The sequence below is a fragment of the Centropristis striata genome, chromosome 20 (assembly GCF_030273125.1).
Source record: "Centropristis striata isolate RG_2023a ecotype Rhode Island chromosome 20, C.striata_1.0, whole genome shotgun sequence".
In the NCBI taxonomy this organism is placed as follows: Eukaryota; Metazoa; Chordata; class Actinopteri; order Perciformes; family Serranidae; genus Centropristis; species Centropristis striata.
In genome coordinates, this window is record NC_081536.1 from 13,951,961 (window position 1) to 13,977,079 (window position 25,119).

Below are 25,119 nucleotides of genomic sequence, written 5' to 3' on the forward strand. Positions count from 1 at the left end.
AGTTGAATCCGGCTGTTTCGGGTAAAAGTAAGAAGTCTCACTCTGCTCATATTTGGCAAGATGAAAGTTGAAGAGGGAGCAGGGCCGGTTCTAGGCAGGCATATATGAGGGGGCAGTCAGAAATGTGAAGGGGGCATCATGTGTTTTCCTGTGCTTATAGTAACAATACTTTCTTCATTGAAAGGGGTCTATGTGTCAAACCCAACCTGGAGAAGTGGATTGCACTTTGTCAGGCCTCTCCCTTCAGACCTGTCCAACTTGGATGTCCCACCTGAAGACTAAGCTCCTGCTGGTTTAGCTCTTAAGGTCACTGAGGCACGCAAACCCCCTGACCACAATAAGGTGGGAATGCCTCAGGGGCGGAAACTGAAAAATAAAATTAAAACAAATGAATAAAATAAAATAAAACATCCTTCATCCAGATTTCAACCAACAATCATGTGTCATGTGTCCCTTTTTCAGCCGTTTTTTCTGCTACTGCAGATAATTTTGTCAAATTATAATGTATATTCATTTTTTTAAGTATATTAAAATGTGCTTTCTCAACTTCTAAAATTTTTATTTGAGGGGGCAAGACATTTATTTAAGGGGGCTCGGCCCCCTCTTGCCCCAGCGTAGAGCCGGCCTCGTTGTATACCAATATACAACGAAATATAGAGCGCTGCTTCTCATTTTGGTAACTTTGAGAGACAAGACTAGTGCAAGACATACAAGAAAGTATACTAAAGGCAATACTATGGGGTACGAAAGGCAATAACACAGTAAAAAAGCTAGTGTTTTAACATTTAAAATTGTGCATAGTAGATTGGGAATGATTGCAAGTACACAGAGTTTTATGCATTGCTTTATTCAATTATGTAGGAGGCTATTCAAGCCTACATCAGAAAATGTAAGATTAGATCAGACTTTGTTTCTCCTGCAGTAGGGAAGTTTCATTTGTGAAATTTGACTGGGATGATATAGAACAGATGATTAAATAGTGGCATGCAGACAGGGATGAATACAGTGGTGGAAGAAGTATTCAGATCCCCTACTTAAGTTAAATTGCAAATACAAACTGGAACAAGTACAGGTCTTGCACTGAAAATATTACTGAAGTAAAAGTAGGTACAAAGTAAGAAAAATGTGCTTCTATGACTGTTACACTATTATAAACAGTGCTGGAATGTAACTGCACATGTATTCAAGTAGGCCTACAGTACACCTATTTAAGCACTTTTTAAATCAACTTGACTATCCAATTCCAGTCTTCCAGTTCGGATGACTACAAATCCGAAAAACTGCTTGATAGTAAGAAGAGGTTGATAGGTTGTTCTTTTTATTTAATTGTGTTGTCATTGTCTCTGTGTGTAATGCTGCTGCTACACTGTAATTTCCCAGCTTGGGATAAATAAAGTCTATCTATCTATCTATCTATCTATCTATCTATCTATCTATCTATCTATCTATCTATCTATCTATCTATCTAAGAGACAAATCTACCATGGGCAGTTTAGGGGTTGATTACTGGTATTTTGAAAAACATAACAACAATAAAATTGAATTGCTATTAATTAATAATGTATGCAGGCTATTCATATGATGATTTATTTCATAATGTCTTGTGAAATAACACGATCAGGTTCCATGGGTTCCCAGAGAGAATCAGACATTAAAAAAGAAAAATCTCAAAGTGAGTTCTCTTTCAGTAAATAGACGATCTTTAAAAAAAATGACGTGTTGAATACATCTCCCAGAATTCTAATTCTACGGCGAGCCGAAGGTTCAAACGCTCAGGCAGCACATTTTGTGCACGTTGGTACCTCCCTGAGCGAACGCAGCTCACTGTCGTGCAGGTGTTTTGCATAAGGGAGCTCCTCGCTTTCGCCTTAACAGTGTGCCAGACGCTACCTGAAGTCATGGCTGACCAGGTGGCCGCCATGTGTGATCAGCTTGTCAAAGCTGTGAATGTGATGATGGATGCAGAAACAGGACAAATTTACCGACTGGAGGCCCTAAAGGTAGCACCGTTATGGGTTGCTAGCTAGCTGCTAACTAGCTGAGTTTGTCATTTTTGTAGGTGAAAGTAAAATCATGTAACCCGTTAACTGCGCAGCTGAATAAAAAGTTGCGTTTTTAATCGACAGGGTTTGTAGTCACAGTATTGCTTATACCGTCAGTGTATGTTTGTTTACGTTAGCTAAACTTGCGGTGATGATGGCCAGATGCTTTGTGTGCTAGCTGGTATGCCCTGATTAATACCTCACTACCACATCCACTTTCGACTCCCGTTCATTCATTCATAGAAATCGTAACATATGGGTTAAAACTGGTAGTCCTACAGTGGTTTACAAAAGACGAAGCTCCGTTTATCAAGTCGTTGCTAATGGCTCCTTGGTAGGTTAGCTTAATGCTTTTAAAGTAATTAACTTAATGTTGCTATGGCAGCTGTTATGAAGCCTCTAAACGCCGGAACATTACATATATACAATACTATTAAGTTAAGTATTCTTCTTAACAATATAAAATACGTTTCATCTAGTTGTATATAACAAGCTTTATTTTTACTCAACAGTTTTGCGAGGAGTTTAAAGAGACGAGCACCCTCTGTCTCCCATGTGGCTTGCAATTAGCCGACAAATCGCAGCCAGCTGTAGTGAGACACTTTGGTTTGCAAATCCTGGAGCACGTCATCAAGTGAGTGTAACATAGTAATCACCCACAATAACATACAATGTATATAAACTGCATATTAGAAAGAAAGCATATTTTTCTTGCAGGTTTCGATGGAACAACATGCAACAACAAGAGAAAGTCCAGTTGAAGGAGTGTGCTATGCAGCTGTTATCAACTGTAAGTGTAATTGTAATCGGCTGTTCACAGCATCTTTTTTGTGATTCGAATGATGCTTAAAATTCTGACTTACTGTCACAGAGGTAGATGATGATCTAATCCGTCTTTTGGGTCTCATCAGGGCACTCATACCATCCTGGAGGAGGAGAGCCACATCAAAGACGGCCTGTCACGAATCACGGTGGAAATGATAAAGAGAGAATGGCCTCAACATTGGCCGGATATGCTGAAAGAGATGGAGGCTCTCACTAGCCATGGAGTGAGTAACTTATATAATGAAGTGTCCTACTGTGCATCAGTAGTTTCCTTTGCAAATGATTTGAATGCGCTTATGTAATAACTTGCATGCAAATGAGTACCTGTTGAGGATTGGTCATTGTCACGTGGCGCCAACATTTCCACTGAAAGATGATGTCATCTTTCAGGAGCTATGAACCTGAACAGCATTTTTCTTTTTCATTATTTTATCAATGCAAATTAAGTTCTTGGCCAAAAGTTTCACCCCTTTTAATCTTGTTGTTATGGACTTTTTAAAGTCAAAAGTATTGAAATAAAGTAAAAATATTCTCTTGTGCCTTTTCATAGGAGGCACAGACAGAGCTGGTGATGTTGATCCTGTTGAGGCTGGCGGAGGATGTGATCACCTTCCAGACTTTGCCCACCCAGCGACGCAGAGACATCCAGCAGACGCTCACCCAGAACATGGAGAGCATCTTCAGCTTCATGATGGCCATTCTGCATGTTAATGTCGAGGACTACCGTAAACTGGTAAGTGGGGTCTTAATTTCTCAGTATCGCCATAATTTCTACTGATTAGGAAACATTTTGACAGTTAAGTGACTGATTTTTTTTATTTATTTTGTAACCCAGAAAGGGTCTCCTGGACATGAACTACAGGTGAGAAAACATCAATGCACCTCAGCTCAAAATTAACCTCTAATGGCTTGATCACTTTGATTACATCTGTGTCACACTATTCTCACTTTCTTCCTTTTCCCCCCTTCCTTTTCCTCACACAGGCCAGAGCTCACTGTCGAGTCGCTGTGGCTACGCTCAATACACTGGCAGGCTACATTGACTGGGTGTCTCTGGTGCACATTACCTCTGGAAACTGTCATCTGCTGGAGATGTTGTGTTTGCTGCTGGGTGAACCGGACCTGCAGCTGGAGGCAGCAGAGTGTCTGCTCATCGCCATCAGTAGGAAGGTGAGTCACAGGGAAAACCCGGTGTTGAAAGGTCATTGTTTAGCCATATTACTTGCTTGATAGCTGTAAAGAGATTTTTCCTTTAGTTACATTTTTGTCTATATTTGTCAAATAGTTACTACTTTATTATATCTTAAAAACATCATTCCTGATTTGAAGGGATTTGTTTGGAAAGTTGACACCTCATTGTCATTGAAAAGAGTGATGCAGATTCAGAGCAATAGCACCACCATGTGGCTATAAGGTATAACATACTTTTTTTGTCTTAACTCCTGAACTCAGAGGTATGGATGAAAAAGTATTTTTCTTTGCATTCCTAGATAAACCTACTGATTTTAAAGTTTTTCTTTTCATGAAAAATCCTACAATTTTAGAAATCATAGTCAAAGCTGATTATTTGAATATATTAAGCTCATGGATTTCAGATGTACATTCTTGTAGACTTGAATACATTGTGCAATTGTCTCTAAAACTGAATGACATATGGACATTTCAACTCTTGTGAGGTCCTGTAAAATATTATAAAACTTTATTTAAACTCGTAAGGCACTGAGGTTTCCCTCATTTACAGTGATGACGAGTATATTTACAAACAGTACAAAAATGCAGATACCAGACAAGATAAATAAATAAGTAAAAATACTATTTAAATGACCAAAGCTAAAAGCAGTTGCAGACAGTTGCAGGAAAGTCCGCAATCAAGCTAGGGAATCGAAAAAATTTTATGGCCGTATTGATCCTCAGTGTGAGTTGAAGATCATTCCAGGTCGTGGGGGCTTTAAAACAAAAGGCTGACTTACCAAATTCAGTCAGCACATGGGGGAACTGTGAGAGTAAACAAATTATTTGATCGTGTCATATAGTGTCCATGGTTCCAATCAAGAAGTCTTGTTAAGTATGTAGGTGAGTAAATGAATATGATGGAAAATCATGAATGGTGCTGTGGCTATATAATAAACTTAAATGGCTATAAAATCACGAGCCTGGTTCTGAAGTTTGTTTGATCTGCCCTGGAAAGTTTAATGAAATTAGCATAATCAGCCATGTGTAATCAACTGTGTCCTTCTGTAACAGGGCAAGCTGGAGGACAGGAAACCCTTCATGCTGCTGTTTGATGATGTGGCCATCCACTACATCCTTTCTGCAGCCCAGTGAGTGCAATTGCTTGACTCCGCCATCATCATCTTAACAAGCTTCAAAGTACCATTGTAACTGTTACTTAATTGTTTGTGTCTGTCTGTTTACAGGTCAGCAGATGGACTGGCAATATGTAAGAAATCCCCTGAATCACAGTAAGTAATGTGACACATCTGCCCACTGTGGAGCACAAATAGATGTAAAACAGTCAAAATCACATAGAATCAGTTTATTCAGTGCTTATAGACCTGTGTATGTTTCTTTAGAGCAGTGGAGGTGGTGGAGCGGCGTTACATCTTCCTGAAGAGGCTGTGTCAGGTGCTGTGTGCTCTAGGAGGCCAGCTCTGCTCATTAGTGGTGAGTTTGTCTTAATTTGGCCACACATTAATTCTTGTCTTCACATACTCTCTTCTCTGGGCTTGGTCAATGCACGCATAAGTTATGTAAAATTACAGAAAAGCATGTTTCAGTCATTAAGCCTTTTTATTATTTCTTAGTTTCTTTTGTTCAGACAAGGGTTAGTACTCCTACTTACCCTTGTCTGAACAAAAGAAACTATTCAGAAGTAGACAAAATGAATTTGCTGGAAATATTAAGCCTTTTTGTTTAATATCATATTCTCTCCACAGGGTTCAGATGTTGAGGTCGAAGTACCTGCAAATCTCAGCAAGTACATGGAAGCCCTTTTAGCCTTCACTACACATTCCAGTCAGGTGAGATATCACATTTTTTTGGCGGGTTTACTTTAAGCTTTTACCTCAATCCTTTTGTTAACCCTTTGAACCCCACGACTTGCTGATGTGTTTGATAGGTATGTTGGGTTTTTTTTAAAATGCCAAAAAAAAACAAAATTTGTCATAGTCAGAAACAGTAAAAACTCAATCATTAGATTTCAGACAGTACTTAAATACATCATGTGTGACAAATGCTTCTGTCAAAAAGAGGAAAGGTCACTAAATCTAACCTTAAAATAGTGATTTTTCATGAAAACTGCTTTATGTTTATTATGTTTGCAATGCACAATAGACATTTTGGAGTTCTCCCTATCTTTAGCCATGATTATGCTGTTTCCATAGAGGTGCAGGACTTTTTATTGCAGGGAAAATGAGGTTAAATTGAGAAAAATGAGGCCGGAGCAAAAAGCGCCCTGAAACTGCTTGGGGTTCAGAGGGTTAAAGACTGCATTTGAATTGGTAGAATATGGATCCTTCTGCTGTGTTTGATCGCTCTTGTTGTTGTTCTGCAGTTTTTAAAGTCGTCCACTCTGGCAACCTGGGGAGCTTTGTTCAGACATGAGACTCTATCAAAGGACACGGTTGTTGTGGAAATGGCCATCAAATACCTCAGAGCATCTATGACCAACCTAGTCAAGGTGAGACCCTCTGATGTCAATGCTGCCATTCCTCAGATACATTAAAGACAAACAGGTGTAAAGGTTTTGTCTTTCCCCCACAGACTGGATTTCCATCTAGAAACGATAACCCAAGTTGCGAGTACTCTCGTGTGGACTTTGACAGCGACGAGGATTTCAATTCATTCTTTAATTGTAAGTTTTATGGATACAGCTTTATTTCACTTAATATACATATTTTCCCCATCCCTTGATGTTTTTCACAGTGTTTGTTGATGTTTAACAGCTTTTCGAGCGCAGCAGGGAGAGGTGGTGAGGAGTTCGTGTCGTATCGTTCCTCTGGAGGCTTTCCAGATAGCAGCAGAATGGTTACAGTATCAAATCACCAGTCCCATTGATACTGGGGCTACCACATGTAAGTGATTGTCCTCATTCTTGACAAAAAATGAGGCTTAGAAAGAGACCCATTTGATTAGATTTATTAAAGCACTGCCTACTCTGGTACAAAAGACACATTTCTATACAGATAGGAGGTATTTTGAACTTCTTTACAAAGTTGAATCAACATGTTGATGGTCATGAATCATTTCAAGTAGCAAAATAACTTTACTTCTTTCTCTGCACCTCATTAGCTAAGACTGCTGAGGGCCTGTGCTCCCTGCTTTCTCCATCAGTGGTCCAGTGGGACGCAATGACCGTCTTCATGGAGTGTATGGTCGCACAGGTTTTCAAAAATGTGGAGGAGGAGGTAACAGAAATAATTTCAAGTATCAAAACAAAACTGCTTGAGGAAAAGTAATGTTGATTATAATGATGTAAAGGTTTGCCCCCCTTCCTCTCCTTCTGCTTCTTATTGTGTAGAAGTTGCCCATAGATCAGAGCATGGAGCTGCTGCAGGCCGTGCTGAACTACGACACCAAAGACCCACTCATCTTGTCCTGTGTGCTCACCAACGTCTCTGCCCTCTTCCCTTTTGTCATACAAAGACCGCACTTCCTGCCACAGGTCCTTTACAAGGTCAGCTGAGTTGTAATTGGTCACTACATGTCATTTATATGCATCTACCATACATGTATCATTTTTGTATACATCTACAGGGATATTGGCTTGTTGTTTTGTATAAATATTAAGTGGTTTTATGATATGTGGTGATTAGGTAGTTGTGGACTTGTGGAAGATATTTAAGTTTAAATGTGATTATTTGTGTATCTCATGGTGGCAAAGTATGGCAAAGCATAGTAAAATGATAAGGGAACAGTGTCTGAAATATGACTTGTCACACACAATTTTGCATGTATTATGTGCCTGTGCCAGCAAGTTTCAACAACAAATTTAAATTGCATTTGGTCTCTGTTAATAATTATTTATCATTAACATTGATTTAACATTTTTTTTTTGTTCTTCTCTCCCTACAGCTGTTTAAAGCCATCACGTTTGAGATTGGTCAGGAAAACAAGGTAAGTCGCCTTCACAAAACCAAATATCAGCACTTTTCCTCGTTTTTCACGAAAAGACAAAAAATATATCCAAATGACATCTTCAGGCACCTCGGACCCGAGCTGTAAAGAACGTGAGGAGACACGCCTGCTCTTCTATCATCAAAATATGTCGGGATTACCCACAGTTCATCTTGGTAAATATCCATGTATCCCAGTTAAAGTAAAATACCTCAACAAGGAATATACTTTATTTCAGTCGACTGATTATATGTAAACATGTCACAGAGCTGATTATTAGGCTTGAATATTTGTTTGTGGCTTTAACATCAGTTGTTTTTTCTCTCCAGCCTTGTTTCGACATGTTTTACAATCACGTGAAGAAGCTGTTCTCGAGCGAGGCTGCGCTCACTCACATGGAGAAATGTTCACTGATGGAAGCTTTGGTGCTCATCAGTAACCAGTTCAAAGACTTTGCAAAGCAGACGGCTTTTCTAGATGAACTGATGGCCTCTGTGGTTGCAGAATGGACCTCGGAGGAGATAAGGCAGTGCGTTGGATTTCTCTCTGTTCTGCTCACATTGTACATGGCGTGTTTAAATGTCATAACAGGTTATTGACTGTTATCTCTCTTTGTTTTTCAGCGTGTTGTCTGACCCTGCTGTGTTCCTGTCCTTTGTTGGTGCTGATCAGGTGGTCACAGAGCAAAGTAAAGACACAGACACAACAGGACTCAACAGGGGGCGGGTAAATGTCGAGGTGTTATTAGAAGTTGTTAAGTGAGCTCTAAGGACTGCAGGTTTTTTGTCACTATGTTTTTGGAGTGATTTTGAATATACAAGACCCAGCATTTGGAAAAAAATGTTTAATGCAACTAACTGCTCCAGACATGACATGTTTTTAACACCACAAGATGCAATGAAGATATTTGAATGTGCCCTAAAAGAAACCGACAAACAAAGTGACATCGTCATCCTTAGAGCCATGATGTTTAAAATTGTCAACTATAAAACAATGAATATTATACTGTATATCTCTTCTTTTTTTCTTTTTTCTTTTTTTTTAACCTTTCCTTAGTTGAGTTTCTGCCTGTACGCCATGTTGGGTGTGGTGAAGCGGGCACGCTGGCCTGCGGACCTGGAGGAAGCCAAGGCCGGTGGCTTTGTGATGGGCTACACCCCTGCAGGAGCTCCAATATACAGAAACCCCTGCACTGCCCAGTTTCTGCTGTTGCTGCCCAACCTGTTGGCTCTAATCAGGTACATCTGTCTGTTGACACTGCACCTTGTATTACTCCTTTCTATACCCAAGACTTGTGATCAGCCATGTTTCCCCTGTGGGGGGCACTGTGTGGGACTATCAAAACCCTCATGGTCATATTATCACCATATCAGGCCTCCTACATGTGATGTGGGTATGGCATTGGATGATGGAAACTGCCACTCGATGGAAAAATGCCAATAAATGTACCACAAATAATATCAAAAGTATTTATTAATTGATAAAAATGTAACACATTAAAATATCTCTTTTCATTTGTTTCTTTTTTTTACCTTTGTATTAATTCCCCTATTTAATAACTTAAAAAAATAATTTTACCATTTACATAATTTGGCAAAAAATCATATGCAATGGTATAATGTGTGAAGAATTAAAGTTTTTTTTCCCCAACTATAGAAAGGGTTCGGACCTTGACATGCAGGTGTAACAGGGTTATCAGTATGTCCAACAGTGTCCCAATACCTCAATAAAAGATGTCCAATATCTAGGAACTGTGTTGTAAAACAAGATAAAACGAGGGGGAAACTGGAGGAGAGAGGGGAAATGTATCATTTTCAAAAAGTAAAAAAATAAAAAGGGTGCATGTGATAGTAGCCTTTGATTTTGAAATTAGAGGATATTCTGTCTCTTTTTGGTCAGTGTTGTGGCCAGTCCATGTGTTTTATTCTGATTAGCAGGGTTCCCAGAGCTAATAATACTGATCTGTGACCAGTCTCTTTTCTGAACTCCTCACTCCAGGACCCACAACAGTCTGTACATGCCAGCGAACATGGCTCGTCTGAGTGAGACCTTCTCCAGGGCCCATGAGGTGATGGATGCAGAGAAAAATGTGGTTCTTGGTAAGAGAAGCTTTGCCTTCATTTGTAAATCATCATCTGATACATTTGTGGTTAAACCACACAATAACTGTGTGCCTCCTCCAGGTCTCTCTCAGCATCTTCTGGATATTTATGACTCTCCTGTGTATAGAACAAACCTGGAGCGAATGCAGGGATTTTTCTCCACATTGTATGACAACTGGTGAGGAAATACCCCAAACTTTTTTTTGGTATTGTTCTTACTTCAAATGCAGTTGCAGATGAAATTGTACTCTTCTTCTGCTCTCTTTACGTCTGTAGCTACCATGTGCTGGGAAATGCAGGTCTGTCCCTGCAGCAGGACTTCTACACCATTGAGAGGTTGGCTGAGGAAATAACTGGCTCTGCTTTTGTCACTCTCGACCATGTGCCTGACCACAGACTTCGCCCTATGATTCATATCCTTATTTGCTTTTGCTCCATTGAAACTTACCTTTTTTCAGTTTCCATGCTTTAGTGGAAACTGAAACTGAAAACTATATAGGTGTGAAAGATGTTTTTCTTACTCATTTTATATGGATACTACTCTACATGAATAAAGCTGAGCTGTTGCCTTATGTGGACTTTCCTTAACAAGTGTACGGGTGTTTCTGAGGCAGTTGGTGCTATCCTGTCCTCAGGAGTACTACAACAGTCTACTCTGCCCCCTGCTGGGACCTCTGTTCGCCTACATGTTGCAGGTCAGAGCTCCACACTTCTTGTTCTCTAACACTTATCATTCTTTTCATCATTGGATACTTTTTATTAACTCAGTAAGGGTTGTTTTTGTTGCAAACTCTCACGATCTTGCTGTTGTTTCATGCTACAGAGACTCAACGTTAAGTGGCAGGTCATCAACCAGAGGACGTCTGTCAAGTAAGTTGTGGGATAGCATTCGGATCTGTCTGGTATATATCAGGAAGCTGGAAATTTTGTACTTTGGTCCTCAGTTTGGTCAGCTGTGATTGAGTCACAATGGCGGCTTAATTGAACAAAAAAATTGGACTCTTACCCCAAATACAAATCAAAATTCAATCTATTACTCAGTATTCGGTTCAGCTAGAGAACAGTTTTAATACATTTAAATGTAAAAGATCTACAAAACATTGTTTTGAATATTTATGCATTTAAAGATGAGCACAGCTAAGAGCTATTTTCTAATCACTCTTAAGTATGTATTGAATATACCATAACTTTTTATTCTTTGAATCTCAAGCTGGATATGTGGATTTACTGGTGCCTTGTTTGTGTTTTCAGTGATGAGGATGAGGTGGAGGTGGTGTGTCAGGAGAGCCAGGTGACGCAGGAGATGTTGGAGGAGCAGCTGGTGCGCCTGCTCACCAGGGAGGTGCTGGATCTTCTCAGTAAGTTTCAGCACTTGCAGTAACTTCACTTACTGCATTAACGTACAAGTGTAGAAATCAGTTGCATTACAAAGAAATCTAACTAGGGCTGCACAATGTATTATTATGACATTATTGTGATGTCAACTTGTGTGATAAACACAGTGTATAAGACTGCAATATTGCAATTATTCTTTTAAATGCAGTTTTGAGAGACCTGACAATTGTTGTAATTCTTTCAACTGATTATTTTGAAACGGAGTCAGGGATTTACCAGTGAATTAAGTGTGATAAATAGCATTGCAGCGATGACTATATGCCGGCCGCTTTGCATTTGTTGGCATAACTATTGATTAAAAATAAAATATTCATTGCAAAAGGGAATAATCTTTATTACAATTATGTTCCTCTTGTTTTATGGTAGTAATATAATGTCCCTGTCTAAACCTGCTGTCAAGCAGAGCGTGAAGTGAAGCTCTGGGCTGACTCTTCAATACCACTAATGCACTTTAGTCATGTGGTGAGGTTGTGTTTGTGCCAGCAAAACGGTTTCAGAATGCATCAAGAATGTGCAAATATCATCATAAAGCTGAGACTTTGCATGTTATGGTAGATAATACTGTGTTCCTTCCAACAGGATTTGTCTAAAATAACCATTTGGGTGATTTATGATGCTGCGTTTTGAGAAGGAACTAAAGTATGATCAGCTTTTATTGTTATGCCGAGTGTAAACTGAGGAGTTGAGTTATTATGGGGCCATAACACTTATCTCCTCCCTCTTCTAGCTGTGAGCTGTATTTCCAAAAAAGTGCCTGAACAAGCAGCAAATAAGGAGGAAATAGATGGTAAGAGTCAAATATAAAGCATCAGAATCAATAGGTTTTGTCTGTTTTTATTTTTTTTCTCAATATATAAAATGTGCACACTTAAAAGGACCACAATCTTAATGAGAAAACAAATGAGAAAGGAAGACTTTGTTTTTATTTTAATAACTTTTTTTTAAATGTGTGCTCACGTAGAGGAAGACATGATGATGGATTCAGTGCAGGCGGCGTCTCCTGCCCAGCCCACAGAGGAGCTGACTGAGCTGGGGAAATGCCTGATGAAACACGAGGTCAGCCTGGGACACATAACATTCGCAGCACACCATTGTCCCTCATTAAATACTGTATATAAACTTTTTTCTTTCTTTTTTTTTCTTTGCCCAGAACATCTACATGACCCTGTTGACCCTGTCCTTCACCTCTCTGTCATGGAAGGACACCACTAACTGTCACCGCACTGCTTCCATGGTCTGCTGGACACTTCTGCGACAGGTACAACGCTCAATGCAATGTGTTTTTTTTTTTTTTTTTATTCTCTTGTGTCCCACTTTCCTGGCCATATCCTCGAATCCCATGAAAAGACCAGAACCAGCAGTGTTACTGATATATTTTCACAGTTTTAGTTTTCTTTGATATTAACTCTACCATGCTGCAACTCGTCATCCAATCATTGTCCTATTTCTTATTACTAATACAAGTAAGATGTTGCACTGAGACGCTATCAGCACTGGATGCTAATGTAGGCTACTTTTTTAAAAATGTAGCCATGTCATAATGACATATGCCGGTTTAAATACAGGTTTAGACTCCTACACTGGACCAGTTTGTCAAAAAATGAAAATTGACCCAATGCTAGACTACGGAATTTGAACCTCCTGTCACCCTCTGAACTATGTATGAAGTATTTGTATCCCTCTTTTTGCCTTTGCCACGTCAACTTTCATTAATTCCTCCAATGTATTATTTGATTTGGCTCTAACTTACTGCCAGTGATTTGAAAGGTAGACTGTATCTCACCAAATACTTCTAAAAGTTTTCCACCTTCATCCACTTTGTGTCTCTTCAGGTTGTAGGTGGTAATCTTCTCCCTGAGGCGGTCACATGGTTTTATACCAGTGTTCTTAGGGGCCTTCAGATTCACGGGCAGCATGAGGTCTGCAACTCTGCCCTCTCTCAGCTGGCCATGCTCATCTATGAAAACCTGGTGAGGCTAAAGGCATGATCTGTACCATATCTGCTCCATATTTCTTCCTTTTGTTTTGTCAGTTTTCATCTAAGAGTTAAGTAGTCGCCATTATTTTCATTATTGGATAACTTCAGGAAATAATAAAAAAAGACCAGGGTGGTGTCCTCAGATTGCAGGTTTCATTTAACTTACATTCTCAAACTTAACATTTTTGCATGAAAAATAACTTCAAACAGTGAATCCATGATGAAGGAGTTTCTGATTAACGTGCTGCCGATTTGCAAATTTTCAGCTCAAAAGAAATATATAGTTTCAGCCGTGGGACATTCAGTTGCATTCCTGAGAATACATCTTTTTTACTCTCTTGCCTTTCTGTGCATCTACTTTAGCGGCCTCGCTACATCGAGATGAGAGCAGTGATGACACAGATCCCAAACATCAGTGCGGAGGCTCTGGACCAGTATGACCACAGGCTCATTGACCCCAACGCCCAGAAGGTTGGAGACAAGAAGAGGAAAGACCAGTTCAAGAAACTAATTGCAGGAACAGTTGGGGTAATGCTGCATTTCAACCACTAGAGGACAGTGCTCCTCTATTATATCCAGCTGTAGCAGCTCATTGGCCTTACAGTGCAAGTCATTATTCAGTGTGATTCTGGCTGTAAATCTTCCGCTCTCGACAGCAAAAAAAAAAAATATGCAGCAGCTCACCAGGGCTGTACAATGTAATGAAATTCTTTCTGGTAGATCTAGGTTAGCACAGTTTAACCTCTCCTCTCTCTGTCCCCCACCAACAGAAAGCTCTGTGCCAGCAGTTCAGGAAGGAGGTTCATATCCGGAATCTTCCATCGCTCTTTAAAAAGCCGAAGCCAGACAAGGATGTAACGAACAGTGAAGCACTGGGCCTGGAAGCTCTCTTCTCCCCGGAGAATAATACCCTGTAGGAGCACATAGTGGTTCTAATGGACTTCATACTGACTGAAGATGGAGTTATGTGTACAAGCCAGGGTTTCCCTTTGCCATCCTCCAGCTGAGGCAGTGCGGCTCTACCTAACATAACTGTCAACACTCAATAGGCCATATTACTTTTTATTTCAACCCTCTGTGTGCCACAGCACCACTCACACTCACAAGTAATAACTTTCCTCTGGTCGTTTGTGCAGGCAAGTATCGCTCAGTAGAGCCCTTTTAAAAAATGCCATTGCACACCTTTTCTTCAGCTCCCTTTCTTATACCAATAAAGGCGGTATATGAGCTTTGGAAATTTGTAGTAAATATTTCAGGTTAAAGACTGTTCTGTTTCTGTGTTAGATTATGTGAATAGGTAATCTTAAAATGGCAGACTGACCATTCATTTTTGCTGTGGAGCAGAAGCTTGATTGAGCCACAAAACTATCTTAAACAGGACTGTATCTAGCGTTTCTGATATTGGCCCTTCTGCAAAGGGCAATATTATAATATTGTCCAGCATCATGCACACTAAGCTCGCCAGATTTATGAGACGAGGGAATCAAACTTAGGAGCCCAGCTCTGGTTTGATAGGATAATAATATCCAAATGAACGAAACCAGTATAAACAACAGCTTTTTGATTTATTTTTTAACTTCAAAAAAATTAAAATCAGAGGTCAGTGTTGGCAGGTATGTCGTGTGACCACGCTGCTGCTGTCGAGGTGGTTATATTCTGCGCCACGAAGAAGAAAAGTCCTGGACAAATCCTGTTACATATTTCTTTATTAGCCGTAATTTCCTCTGACTGGGTGAGCTTGAACGCAGTCTCTGATTCTGAAGGATGTGCTAAAGGTACCTCAGGTGTGACGTTCCCTAAGATGGGGTGAAGATGCTTTATGGAAACAAACCCTAAGATAAAAAAAGCAGCTGGATTGTGTTTATTGTAGATATAAATATGGATTACGGTTTTCTAGTTTGCAGATATCACAGTAGTTGGTTTAGGCAATGACGGTTTGCCAGTTTATCATATCAACACAGCCCAAGTATTGTTTTTATTAGCTTATTTCATGCAGAGCACCTATCATACTACAAATGATGCATCCACATTTTGTGCCAAAACACTCACAAAACACAACTTGTTTGACAAATGTGACAAACCAGTTATCTATGAGAAGAAAAACCTAATGAGATGTAACATTTTTATAAAGATTATTTAAGGGTGGTCTCAACAACTAATGTGTAGCTTAATCCAAGTCTTTTTGTTTTCTAGCTGTTCAGTTGGTGATATTCTTTTTTTAACGTGTTTTTATGTGTTTGTACTGGTTTTACCAGCCATAAGAAAAAGTCGAACCAGCACTACATTCCTTCACTGTAAAAGGGATTGTTTTTGAACATAATTTGATGGATGTATTTTCGCTCTTATGGAGCCATCACAGTCAGTGTTCTTTTGTGTTGTGTAGATTCAGACCAACAATAAATGGGAGTTATTTGGCTTGAAGCGAGCCCCCTTTAAATGCATATAGACTGGTCTGCGTTTCAGATAACATTTTACTGAAAATACATTGTAGCTGCCCAGGAAAAAAAAAACCTTTATGAAGCTTGACTTTCCAATGATTTGATTCCCCTGTCTTTGTGATGATTGTTTGTTCACATGTGGCCATTTTTGAAAAAATGCTTGTTCAACACTAAAATGATCTGTACAAAGAAGAAAATTGGCTTTTTAAAGTGTGGTGTGGTTTATTTTTTCTTGTTTTGATGCCTTTGTGCCTCCACCTAGCTGACCTTCCTTAACAGCTGCTTGAGACCACAGAGCTCTGAGCCTTCAGCGTAGATCTGCAAGAGCCCGTTGCACACACTGAAGTATCCGAGTCTCCTCAGGAAGAAACTAGCCGCTCTGTCCCTTCCTGAAGATTGCTTCAGTGTTGTCCAGTCCAGTTTTTATTTATTTACACCCAAAGGTACTTGTATCAGTCCATCCTCTCCATGTACTCTCCCTGGATGAAAACCAGCACAGGGGGCTTCCTGTTCCTCTGGTAGTCCACCACAAGCTCATTGGTTTTGCTGATAATAAACTTAACGTGATTATAGTTGCACCATGTGACAAAACTTTTTTTATCATCCCTATTTACTCCTCTGTAAAAATAATCTTAGTGAAGACAGAATGTTGAATTGTACTCGTAGTTGCCAATATAGACTAAAATACATGTATACACTTTTTTAAATGCCTTTTTATAAATTCCTTCAAAGTCTTTATATATATTTTATGTGATTCTGGACAGACATTGATGTAAACTGCAACATGACTGGTTGGTGGAGGCAAACAACCATGGTGTGGTTGTGATTTCAATTTATCTCATATTCATATTTGATTTTTTTATTTGGAGTAAAGAAAAATTATTGAAGTAAAAACAAAAAAAGGTTATTTGCTCATTATCACGGATGGACAAATTTAAGTCTTAGTAGATTTTTAAAATTTGCATATGCTACATCTTAACAATTACCAACAGGGATGTAGTTATAGATAATTTTCTGGTTGAATAAAATCCTAGAAGAGAAACAACTAAACAACTAGAATGTGGAAAACTGTTTATATTACATCAATTATACCTTCAGAGAACAATAAGCCTATTTTGTTTTTTTCCTGCGACCATTTTTTTCGTTCTGGTACTTAATATTAAATACAGAAGATCCTTCTCTCCTACAGCCATCAGCCTGTCTCATTCTTCAAGAGATTCTACCAGACTGAGTTTCCCCTCGGGGAAAAATAAAGTAATTTTGATTTGATTTGATTGATTGATTGAATAATTAGTGTATATAACTATGTCAGTGAATTTTTTTTTTTTTAAATGTATTTTTTTGGGCTTTTTCATGCCTTTAATGGACAGGATAGTTGAAGAGAGAGAGGAAACAGGGGGCAGAGAGAGGTGAATGACATGCAGTGAAGGGCCGTCCGATGCGGGACTTGAACCGGGGCCAGCTGCAGCGAGGACTGTAGCCTCTACACATGGGGCGCGTGCATAACCCACTACGCTTAATGATTTTTATTCATACATTTCATACATTATACATTCATTAAATGTCTGGTCCTTAATAAAAGGTGTATAACAACAGATTACAGACCTGTCCACCAGATTAAATACAGTATTTATGTAACTGTAAAGTACATATATTTTAGATATAATTAGCACATAATTTCCCTAGATTTTGAATACTTTTATCTTTTAATATTGTATGTGAGCAATGAACACAATATCCTCTGCCATATCTCCATTTTGTCCCATTGATGCAATAATACCTTTAAAAGCTATTTTTTAAACGAACACAAATTCAATAAATGTGAACATTTTGAGTTTTGTTGCATACCTGGATCAAATTCTGTTTAAACCAAAATTTCTGTTTATTAAACCAAAAAAATATTTTATCCAATATGCATAAAAAAGGATACGAAAAGCATGAAAAATACAATTAGAAACCATACAGAAGAAAAAAAAGCAAAAGAAAAGCAGCAGAAGAAGAAATGGGCTGTATACATATTTAAATTAAAAAGAGGTTTTTATCCTGATGGCTTCCTGTGTTAGTCATTTCAATGTTTTAAAGTACAATTTCATTTCATGCATGAGCTAGTGAATATTGTACAATTTGGATGTATGGATATCAAATGAAAAAAATACAATATAAAGACTTCAGTACAGATCAGTACAGAAAAAAAAATCAATATTATGATGATTAATGTGTCCCAAACCTCATTTAACTCATCATTACTGCAACATTTTAAGAGATATATCATAAAGTAATATTTAGGTAGTGGACGAGGGAGAGACTTTGGAAGCACATCGTCACCCTGTTAAAATAATGTTACATTTTTTGAACATGCCTTTGTGACTTAAGCAAGATATGGTAACACTTTATTTTAAAGGTGTCTACATAAGAGTCACACAAGCCTGTCAGAAACATGACATGACAAGTATCATGAGCATTAATGTTACTTCAAAGTGTCATTAATGTTCATGACACATCCCATGTCATGTTTATGACACGCTCATGTCACTCTTATGTAGACACCTTCAAAATAAAGTGTTACCATATCTTGCTTAAGTCACAAAGGCATGTTCAAAAACTTGCCTATGTCACATTTTATTTTGACTTAGGCATAATAAATCCGCTTAAGTCACACACTTGACATAGGCCATTATCTTAAAGGGGTACAATCACATGATCTGATCAACTGAGGATGTAAGGGGGAGACAATTTTGACAAAAAAATGACTTAGGCGATTATTTTAACAGGGTGACGAAATGTAAAATCAGTTCAGACTCCAGGCCTGTAGGGGGCGATGACGCGATGCTCACTGTTTGCCAACTGCCGTAAAATACTGTGCAAGGAAGAAGAGCGGCGTTTGTTGATGGCTGCTACCAATGGTATGTTATGTATTTTAGTATTTTGTATAATATTTTGGCAGTGAATAAGTAAATAAATGTAGACTTAATGTTAATGGTTAGTAGATAGCATGTGTGCCTCGAAGTGTCCAACATTCAACCAACTTCCTAAATGTTTAAAAGTAAGAAAACACCGGTACATTAACGGTTAACGTTAGCTGCAGCACAGTAGCACAGATTCATTTAAATAATAAAGAGGTTTTAATTTAATAAATATTTTAACTTTGTTCACTTAAGAACTACAACTTATTATCTTGTGGTGTATACGGTTGTTCAAATACAAAACAATTTTAAAGGACTTCCAGCCACTATAGCTGACGTTACTTGAGTATTGAATTTTATATCGTCACACTGTGAAAATAATCGCCTAAGTCATTTTTTGTCAAAATTGTTTTTGCTTTTTTTTGTGCCACCCATGGTAAAATCGCCTATATCCTCAGTTGATCAGATCATGTGATTTTACCCCTTTAAGATAATGGCCTATGTCAAGTGTGTGACTTAAGCGAATTTATTATGCCTAAGTAAAAATAAAATGTGACTTAGACAATTTTTTGAACATGCCTTTGTGACTTAAGCAAGATATGGTAACACTTTATTTTAAAGAGTGACATGGGATGTGTCATGAACATTAATGACACTTTGAAGTAACATTAGTGCTCATGATACTTGTCATGTCATGTTTCTGACAGGCTTGTGTGACTCTTATGTAGACACCTTCAAAATAAAGTGTTACCATATCTTGCTTACGTCACAAAGGCATGTTCAAAAAATGTAACATTATTTTAACAGGGTGACGATGTGCTTCCAAAGTCTCACCCTCGTCCACTACCTAAATATTACTTTATGATATATAAGTCATTTATATCTCTTAAGTTACATACTTTACAAACACAGTGTTATTACTATGCCAATAGCCATCCTTTTTGAGTGAAATGATCAATTAATGTCATATGTTAAACTTTTGGTGAAGTTTTTGTGTTTCCTGCAAAACTTGAAAAAATTAGTTAGGCGATTATTTTAACAGGGTGACGATATTAGCGCTACTTTACTTATTGCTAAAGTCCTTGACGTGACTTGTAGCATTACAACGTAAAATACGTACATAATGTAGTATAATCACGTTGTCAAATATCATCTATAGTTACAGATTAAACGAAACCAAAATATGTGCTGCTCAAAAATTGCATCAATAATAATAACCCAATAATATGACAGACTTGAATACATTCTGCTGACTGTGCACTTACTGGGAATGTGAATACATTTTTTTTGCTGTAATTGTGCATGTGATATTATTACCTTTACTTAAGAAAATAAGTGAATAAATTATTTACCCAGCATTGCTCTTATGTAATCACCTGTCATTGGTGTTTACTGTTAACATTCCAGACATTCACATTAAATTTAATTGGCTTCAATGCCATTTGGAAACACATCTTCACAAATATCACATTCAATATGTATCTAGTTGTTCTTTTAATTAATTGAGGCTTAATTATAGTAGGTAGAATAGTTAAAAACACTGAGTATGTTTACATAGGTCCACTCACATCAAATGGTAATTGTTTACCCAGAATGCAGTACTGTGGTATGGTCAGTTCATCTTTCCCTGTGAGACACAAATTTGGTGTCTCTGGAAACTGAACAAGAATCACTTAAGCTCAGCTACACAATGTGTTTGTTATGGTTCATTCTAATCTGCAGTGTATAAGAGGTTTATCAAAAGTTGAGGTAAGATATTCCAAGTGTATTGTCATACAATATTTATGAGTACTCAGAGTCATTATCTCCTGTAATTGCGAGCTGAAACCAATAGTCTATTTATTTAAAGTGAACATTATTTTGCAAACATTTTAATAACCACTTAAAGTAAAAATCATTTAGCTTGCAAAAATGCCTCACGTTATCAGGTTTCAGCTTTTTAGAAGTGAGTTTTTGCAGTAAACAGAATATCTTTGAGATTTGGACTGTAAAATGCCAACTGTGGGTGCTGTGGGCTAAAGTGATTTTTATTTTTTATTTTAACTATTTATTAAAACTAATATTTATTGAATTGAGAAAATAATTGCTAGACTAGTCAATTTTGAATTCAATCACTTGTTTTTAGTAATACTGTTATCATTCCTACTGTCCATACTGGCCATGAAAATATTCTTAACTTGTGCACAAAACGTGTACAAAACAAAACAAAAAACAAAACCCTACGCCCACCTTCAGTATGCTGTCGCCCACCCACGCTACACAGTGTCTCAGGATTCTGGATAACCAATGCTTTCAAGAACAACAAAGTCATGTCTTCTGTTGTATGTCTTTTTACAAGAAGAAATGATCTAAAAGATAACTCTGCAGTTACTTTTTAACGATTAATTCTAATTTTCCCCCATGTCTTCTAGGACACATTGCCCATCCAGCAGCATCGTGCTCCTCCTGCTTTGTCCATCACTGCTGCCTGGCTCCCATCAGCATGACTCTGCAAACTCAAGCTCAAGACATCGCTCTTTATTTATTGCTCTTCATTTGTCTGCAACAAACGCACAACCCACAGTAAAATATCTGGAACTTAAACCCCCGAGCAAGAATGGATGAAAACAGCACTATATCTATACAGCACTATATATTTATCTCCTCGGGGATAGGTAAAGTAATTTTGATTTTGATTGATTTTGATATTTCTCGATCTTACAGGCAATATTTGTCAATTCATAATCCAAAGAACCCTTAATTCTCTTTACCTGCTATCACTCTCAAATTTTAATTCAGTTTCCAACACTAGAAGAGAAGTAGATCTTAGTTGTTAATATTTTCTGATGCCTATTCAGAATGAGCGATAATTAATTTGAAATGAAATTATATTTTTGCATTTATTCTTAGCATTTGAGTGATTTGCGGTGCTGAAAGGTACAAAATTGACTGCTTCATCAGGACGCAATTTTAAGTTAAAAAAATGTGTTCACCATCCTTAGATTTTGGCATATTTGTTTTCAACACCATTAATTGAGTGGATTTTTTTCTCTCAAGGAAGTCTTTCATGTCAAATATTCAGATTCTGACAACTTTTTATGACTGAATCTGAATATTTGATATTAAAGACTTTTCCTTAAATAAAAAAAATCTAAAAATTAAAGAACAAAGTACAAATATGAAGCAAAATAATTGCATAATAAACTCTCTTCAGTTTAATATTGGGGCACTATATGCATATGGTGCATATAGATGAATCTTTGGTTTTCCTCATGCGTCTGCAAAACTACTCAAGCTCTATGAAGTTGTGTAATAGCCGTTTTCAAGCATGCGTCAGATGTGTTGCTTGGACTCTCATTTGGCTTTATATTTAGGATAAAGGTCTTCTTTATATATATATAAAAAAAGAAGTCTGTTTTAAAAAAACATGACTTCCTACAGGATCTCTCTGTATTTTACTGCATTTATTTGATGCTCTACCTTCACAAGCCCTAAGGGCCTACTGCAGAGAAGCATTGTCACAGCATGGCGCTGCTACCACCAGGCTTCATGTTGAGGATTGCGCAGTATTCACCTTACACCAAATATTGCATTTAGTATTATGAGCTTGTAGGCGGTCTTGCAGTGGTGGTGGCCTGCAACACAAGTGCACTTGTCCCGACTCAAAATGTATAGAGAACGGCCCGTTCAATGCAGACTTACACCAGGGCTATTTGATATCCCTAATATAAGGGATATTTTAATGCCATACAAATCTTTTAATAAATGTTCCCAGGTGGATACTTTTCAGTAGCGTTGTTATGTAATGTTAAGAATATTCCTTTGACTTCATGATGTAGTTTCTTGACAGGAAATCCATTGTTGGACTGTCAGTAAAATCACTTGGAGTACACACAGGTGACCTTCATGCAGCATAATTGTGGCTTAAAAATAATTGTTTAAACTAATGATTGCTTAGATATGTAAATAGAGTGAATATGTACATTGTGTTTATATTTTTAGAATTATATTTTGATATTCCAGTTTTTTTTGTGTGATCAGTGTGGAATAAATATATATTTTTGAATTGCATATGTGTCAGTGTTGTGAATCAGTGAATCTCTTTAGTTAATAGTTTAGTATGAATTGTGAAGTACAATATTGTTGTATTGTGTGGGACTGACAAAAGTCAAGGAGAGATGGTATGTGCCGGTTCAGGATCAAATTAAATTATTGTTTAAAAAAAAAAAAAAAATCTTATTATTTATGTTGACCATGATGACTGAAAAACGTCACTGTAGACCTAAACATTTGTGCTATGTCTTATAATAAATAAAGTGTTGTTCCCAGACCTTTTATTAAAATACATTTTTTATTTAACGTGTTGTTTTTTCAGTCACTTGATATAAAAGAGCCTGTTTTCCACCAGCTTTACTGCAGCTGAGCAACACAAAAGTTTCTGGTCAGCGGTGACTTGAGGAGACTTTCATATTTTAATCAACAGATAGGACACAGGTGTGCGTTTCTAGCTAATATATTTGAATCCGACTTGAAAGTCGAACTCAACCACTCACAACCGATCACCTGGACTCTTGTTAGTTACTAGAAAACAACTTTTTTTTTGGTGAGGATGTTCGTCTGGTTTTGTATTTTCGTTTGTGCTTCGGTCGGTCGCTTTGTAACCGCCGGGAGAAGGATGACCGGTCAGCCACACGAAGTCCCGGTAAACAGCAACAAGGTTTTAACTGCAGCACGGTTTGCTGTGGTTGAATTCAACACAGCCAACGCAGAAGAACAGTTTGCTTACAAAATTGTGGACATAACATCGGCTAAAATTCAGGTAAAAGTTAATTCTGCAGTCATGGTGAATTTGATTCCATAAATATGCATAAAATGTGTCCTGCTTTTTTTCCCCCTGTAGTTGGTCGCGGGAATAAACTACATCCTGGAAATGCAGCTAGGACGTACAATGTGCAAGAGAAATGGCACTGCTGACAGCCAGCCATGTGTTCTTCACTCTGAACCCAAGGCAAGTTCAAAATATAAGACGGTGCATAGTACAAGTGCATATGTGCAATTCTGCTTCTTTCTTCCTGCCACAGTGCAATTTATAAATGTGGAAATTCTGAAAAGGATGCACTAATTTGTTAATTATTTCAGGAACTTCAGTGCCACTTCATCGTTACAGAAATCCCATGGCAACATTCACGTGTACTTACTCAAAATAAATGTCACATATAATTACTGACTGCTATTCTGACTGTTGCTGCTGTTGTGATGCCAAGTAAACAGTTAATCAACACTAAACAGTGTTTAAGTGTGTGTTTCAGAAATTGAGCTTATCATAATACTGCCCACACCCTGTATTTATGTTCATAAACAAGTGATTTGATTGGCTCCCAGATATGCCACTTGTTCCAACACTGAGTTGAATAAGTTCAGTGACCTGCACTCACTCTGCATTGTATGGGGTGAAAAATGGCATAATTATTCCAGTGAGTGACCAGGGCAGCTTTACTGTGCCTCATCTCTCAGTGTGTTTCCTGGCAGCTGTAAGGCCTTGGTTGCGTGTCTAGCTTGGTCAGACACATGGCTGCTAAACGGAGACGAGGCTACACCTCTCCACACTACAACCACGGTCTCCAGAAGGGCTCTGCATGGAGGATTACAGGCATTTTCAGATTACTGCTCAGCAAGACTGAACTGTCTGCTGCTCTGACCCCTTTTTTTTTTTTTTTTTTTTTTTTAAACAGGGGGAAATAGACAGCTCACTGATAATGTGCAGATAAACACAGTGCGGGGGGGAATTGTGTCAAATAAATGTGTGAGAGGGTGCAGTTTGTGGCAGCACTGATATTTGATCTAGTATTGTTTTCCTCTTCAGTTATGTTTTTGCATCACTCTTACAAGAGAAGGAATATTAAAACGTATATCTAGGATTAGTGACTGATCGAATGTCTCAGTTGTTAAAATAGCAGACATTAAGTGGTGTGGGGGCAAAAGGGGCTGTGTCTGTTTGGCTTTGATTACAGTAAACAGCCGCATGGATAAGCGGTACACACACACACACACACACCCTCTCACCCAACCCGTAATGTCTCTAATCATGGATGTCTTAATCAAACTGAGCAAAACATAAAGAATTGGCTGGCACTGTGGATTAGGTAGCAGGGGTTAGGAATGTGGGGGAGGGGGGACACTCCTTAACGTAGGATGACTAACATCGAAGCTGTGGTGCCAGGAGTATGCCCTGTCCATCTGCCATTCCACTCATCCACCCACCCACTGACACACTAACAGGTGCGTGCACGCAGATACACGTGTGTTTTCTGTGCACATGCTCATATACTGTACTCCACCCTG

At 38.2% G+C, this 25,119-nt stretch overlaps 2 protein-coding genes and 1 long non-coding RNA gene across 3 annotated transcripts; all 3 read left to right on the forward strand.

Annotated features, from left to right (window-relative positions):
- The first annotated feature begins 1,791 nt into the window (after positions 1-1,791).
- Positions 1,792-15,133, forward strand: LOC131993612 (exportin-5). Its single transcript, XM_059359594.1, has 33 exons — positions 1,792-2,000; positions 2,555-2,676; positions 2,760-2,832; positions 2,954-3,091; positions 3,418-3,600; positions 3,703-3,729; positions 3,852-4,037; positions 5,112-5,188; positions 5,285-5,329; positions 5,441-5,531; positions 5,804-5,887; positions 6,421-6,546; positions 6,630-6,720; positions 6,812-6,940; positions 7,158-7,273; positions 7,387-7,542; positions 7,941-7,982; positions 8,069-8,158; positions 8,312-8,511; positions 8,606-8,708; positions 9,039-9,220; positions 9,981-10,081; positions 10,166-10,262; positions 10,361-10,496; positions 10,681-10,779; positions 10,908-10,954; positions 11,336-11,442; positions 12,207-12,266; positions 12,441-12,535; positions 12,630-12,737; positions 13,312-13,449; positions 13,821-13,985; positions 14,228-15,133. The coding sequence occupies exons 1-33, from the start codon at positions 1,899-1,901 to the stop codon at positions 14,372-14,374; spliced, it is 3,663 nt and encodes a 1,220-aa protein (XP_059215577.1). The 5' UTR covers positions 1,792-1,898; the 3' UTR covers positions 14,375-15,133.
- Positions 15,134-18,731: 3,598 nt separating this feature from the next.
- On the forward strand, positions 18,732-21,461 carry LOC131993681 (uncharacterized). The gene is made up of 2 exons (XR_009396341.1): positions 18,732-18,798; positions 21,210-21,461. It is a non-coding gene; the product is annotated as an uncharacterized LOC131993681 (long non-coding RNA).
- Positions 21,462-23,241: 1,780 nt separating this feature from the next.
- On the forward strand, positions 23,242-24,063 carry LOC131993636 (cystatin-like). The gene is made up of 3 exons (XM_059359628.1): positions 23,242-23,596; positions 23,678-23,785; positions 23,917-24,063. The coding sequence occupies exons 1-3, from the start codon at positions 23,387-23,389 to the stop codon at positions 23,995-23,997; spliced, it is 399 nt and encodes a 132-aa protein (XP_059215611.1). The 5' UTR covers positions 23,242-23,386; the 3' UTR covers positions 23,998-24,063.
- The last annotated feature ends 1,056 nt before the right edge of the window (positions 24,064-25,119 follow it).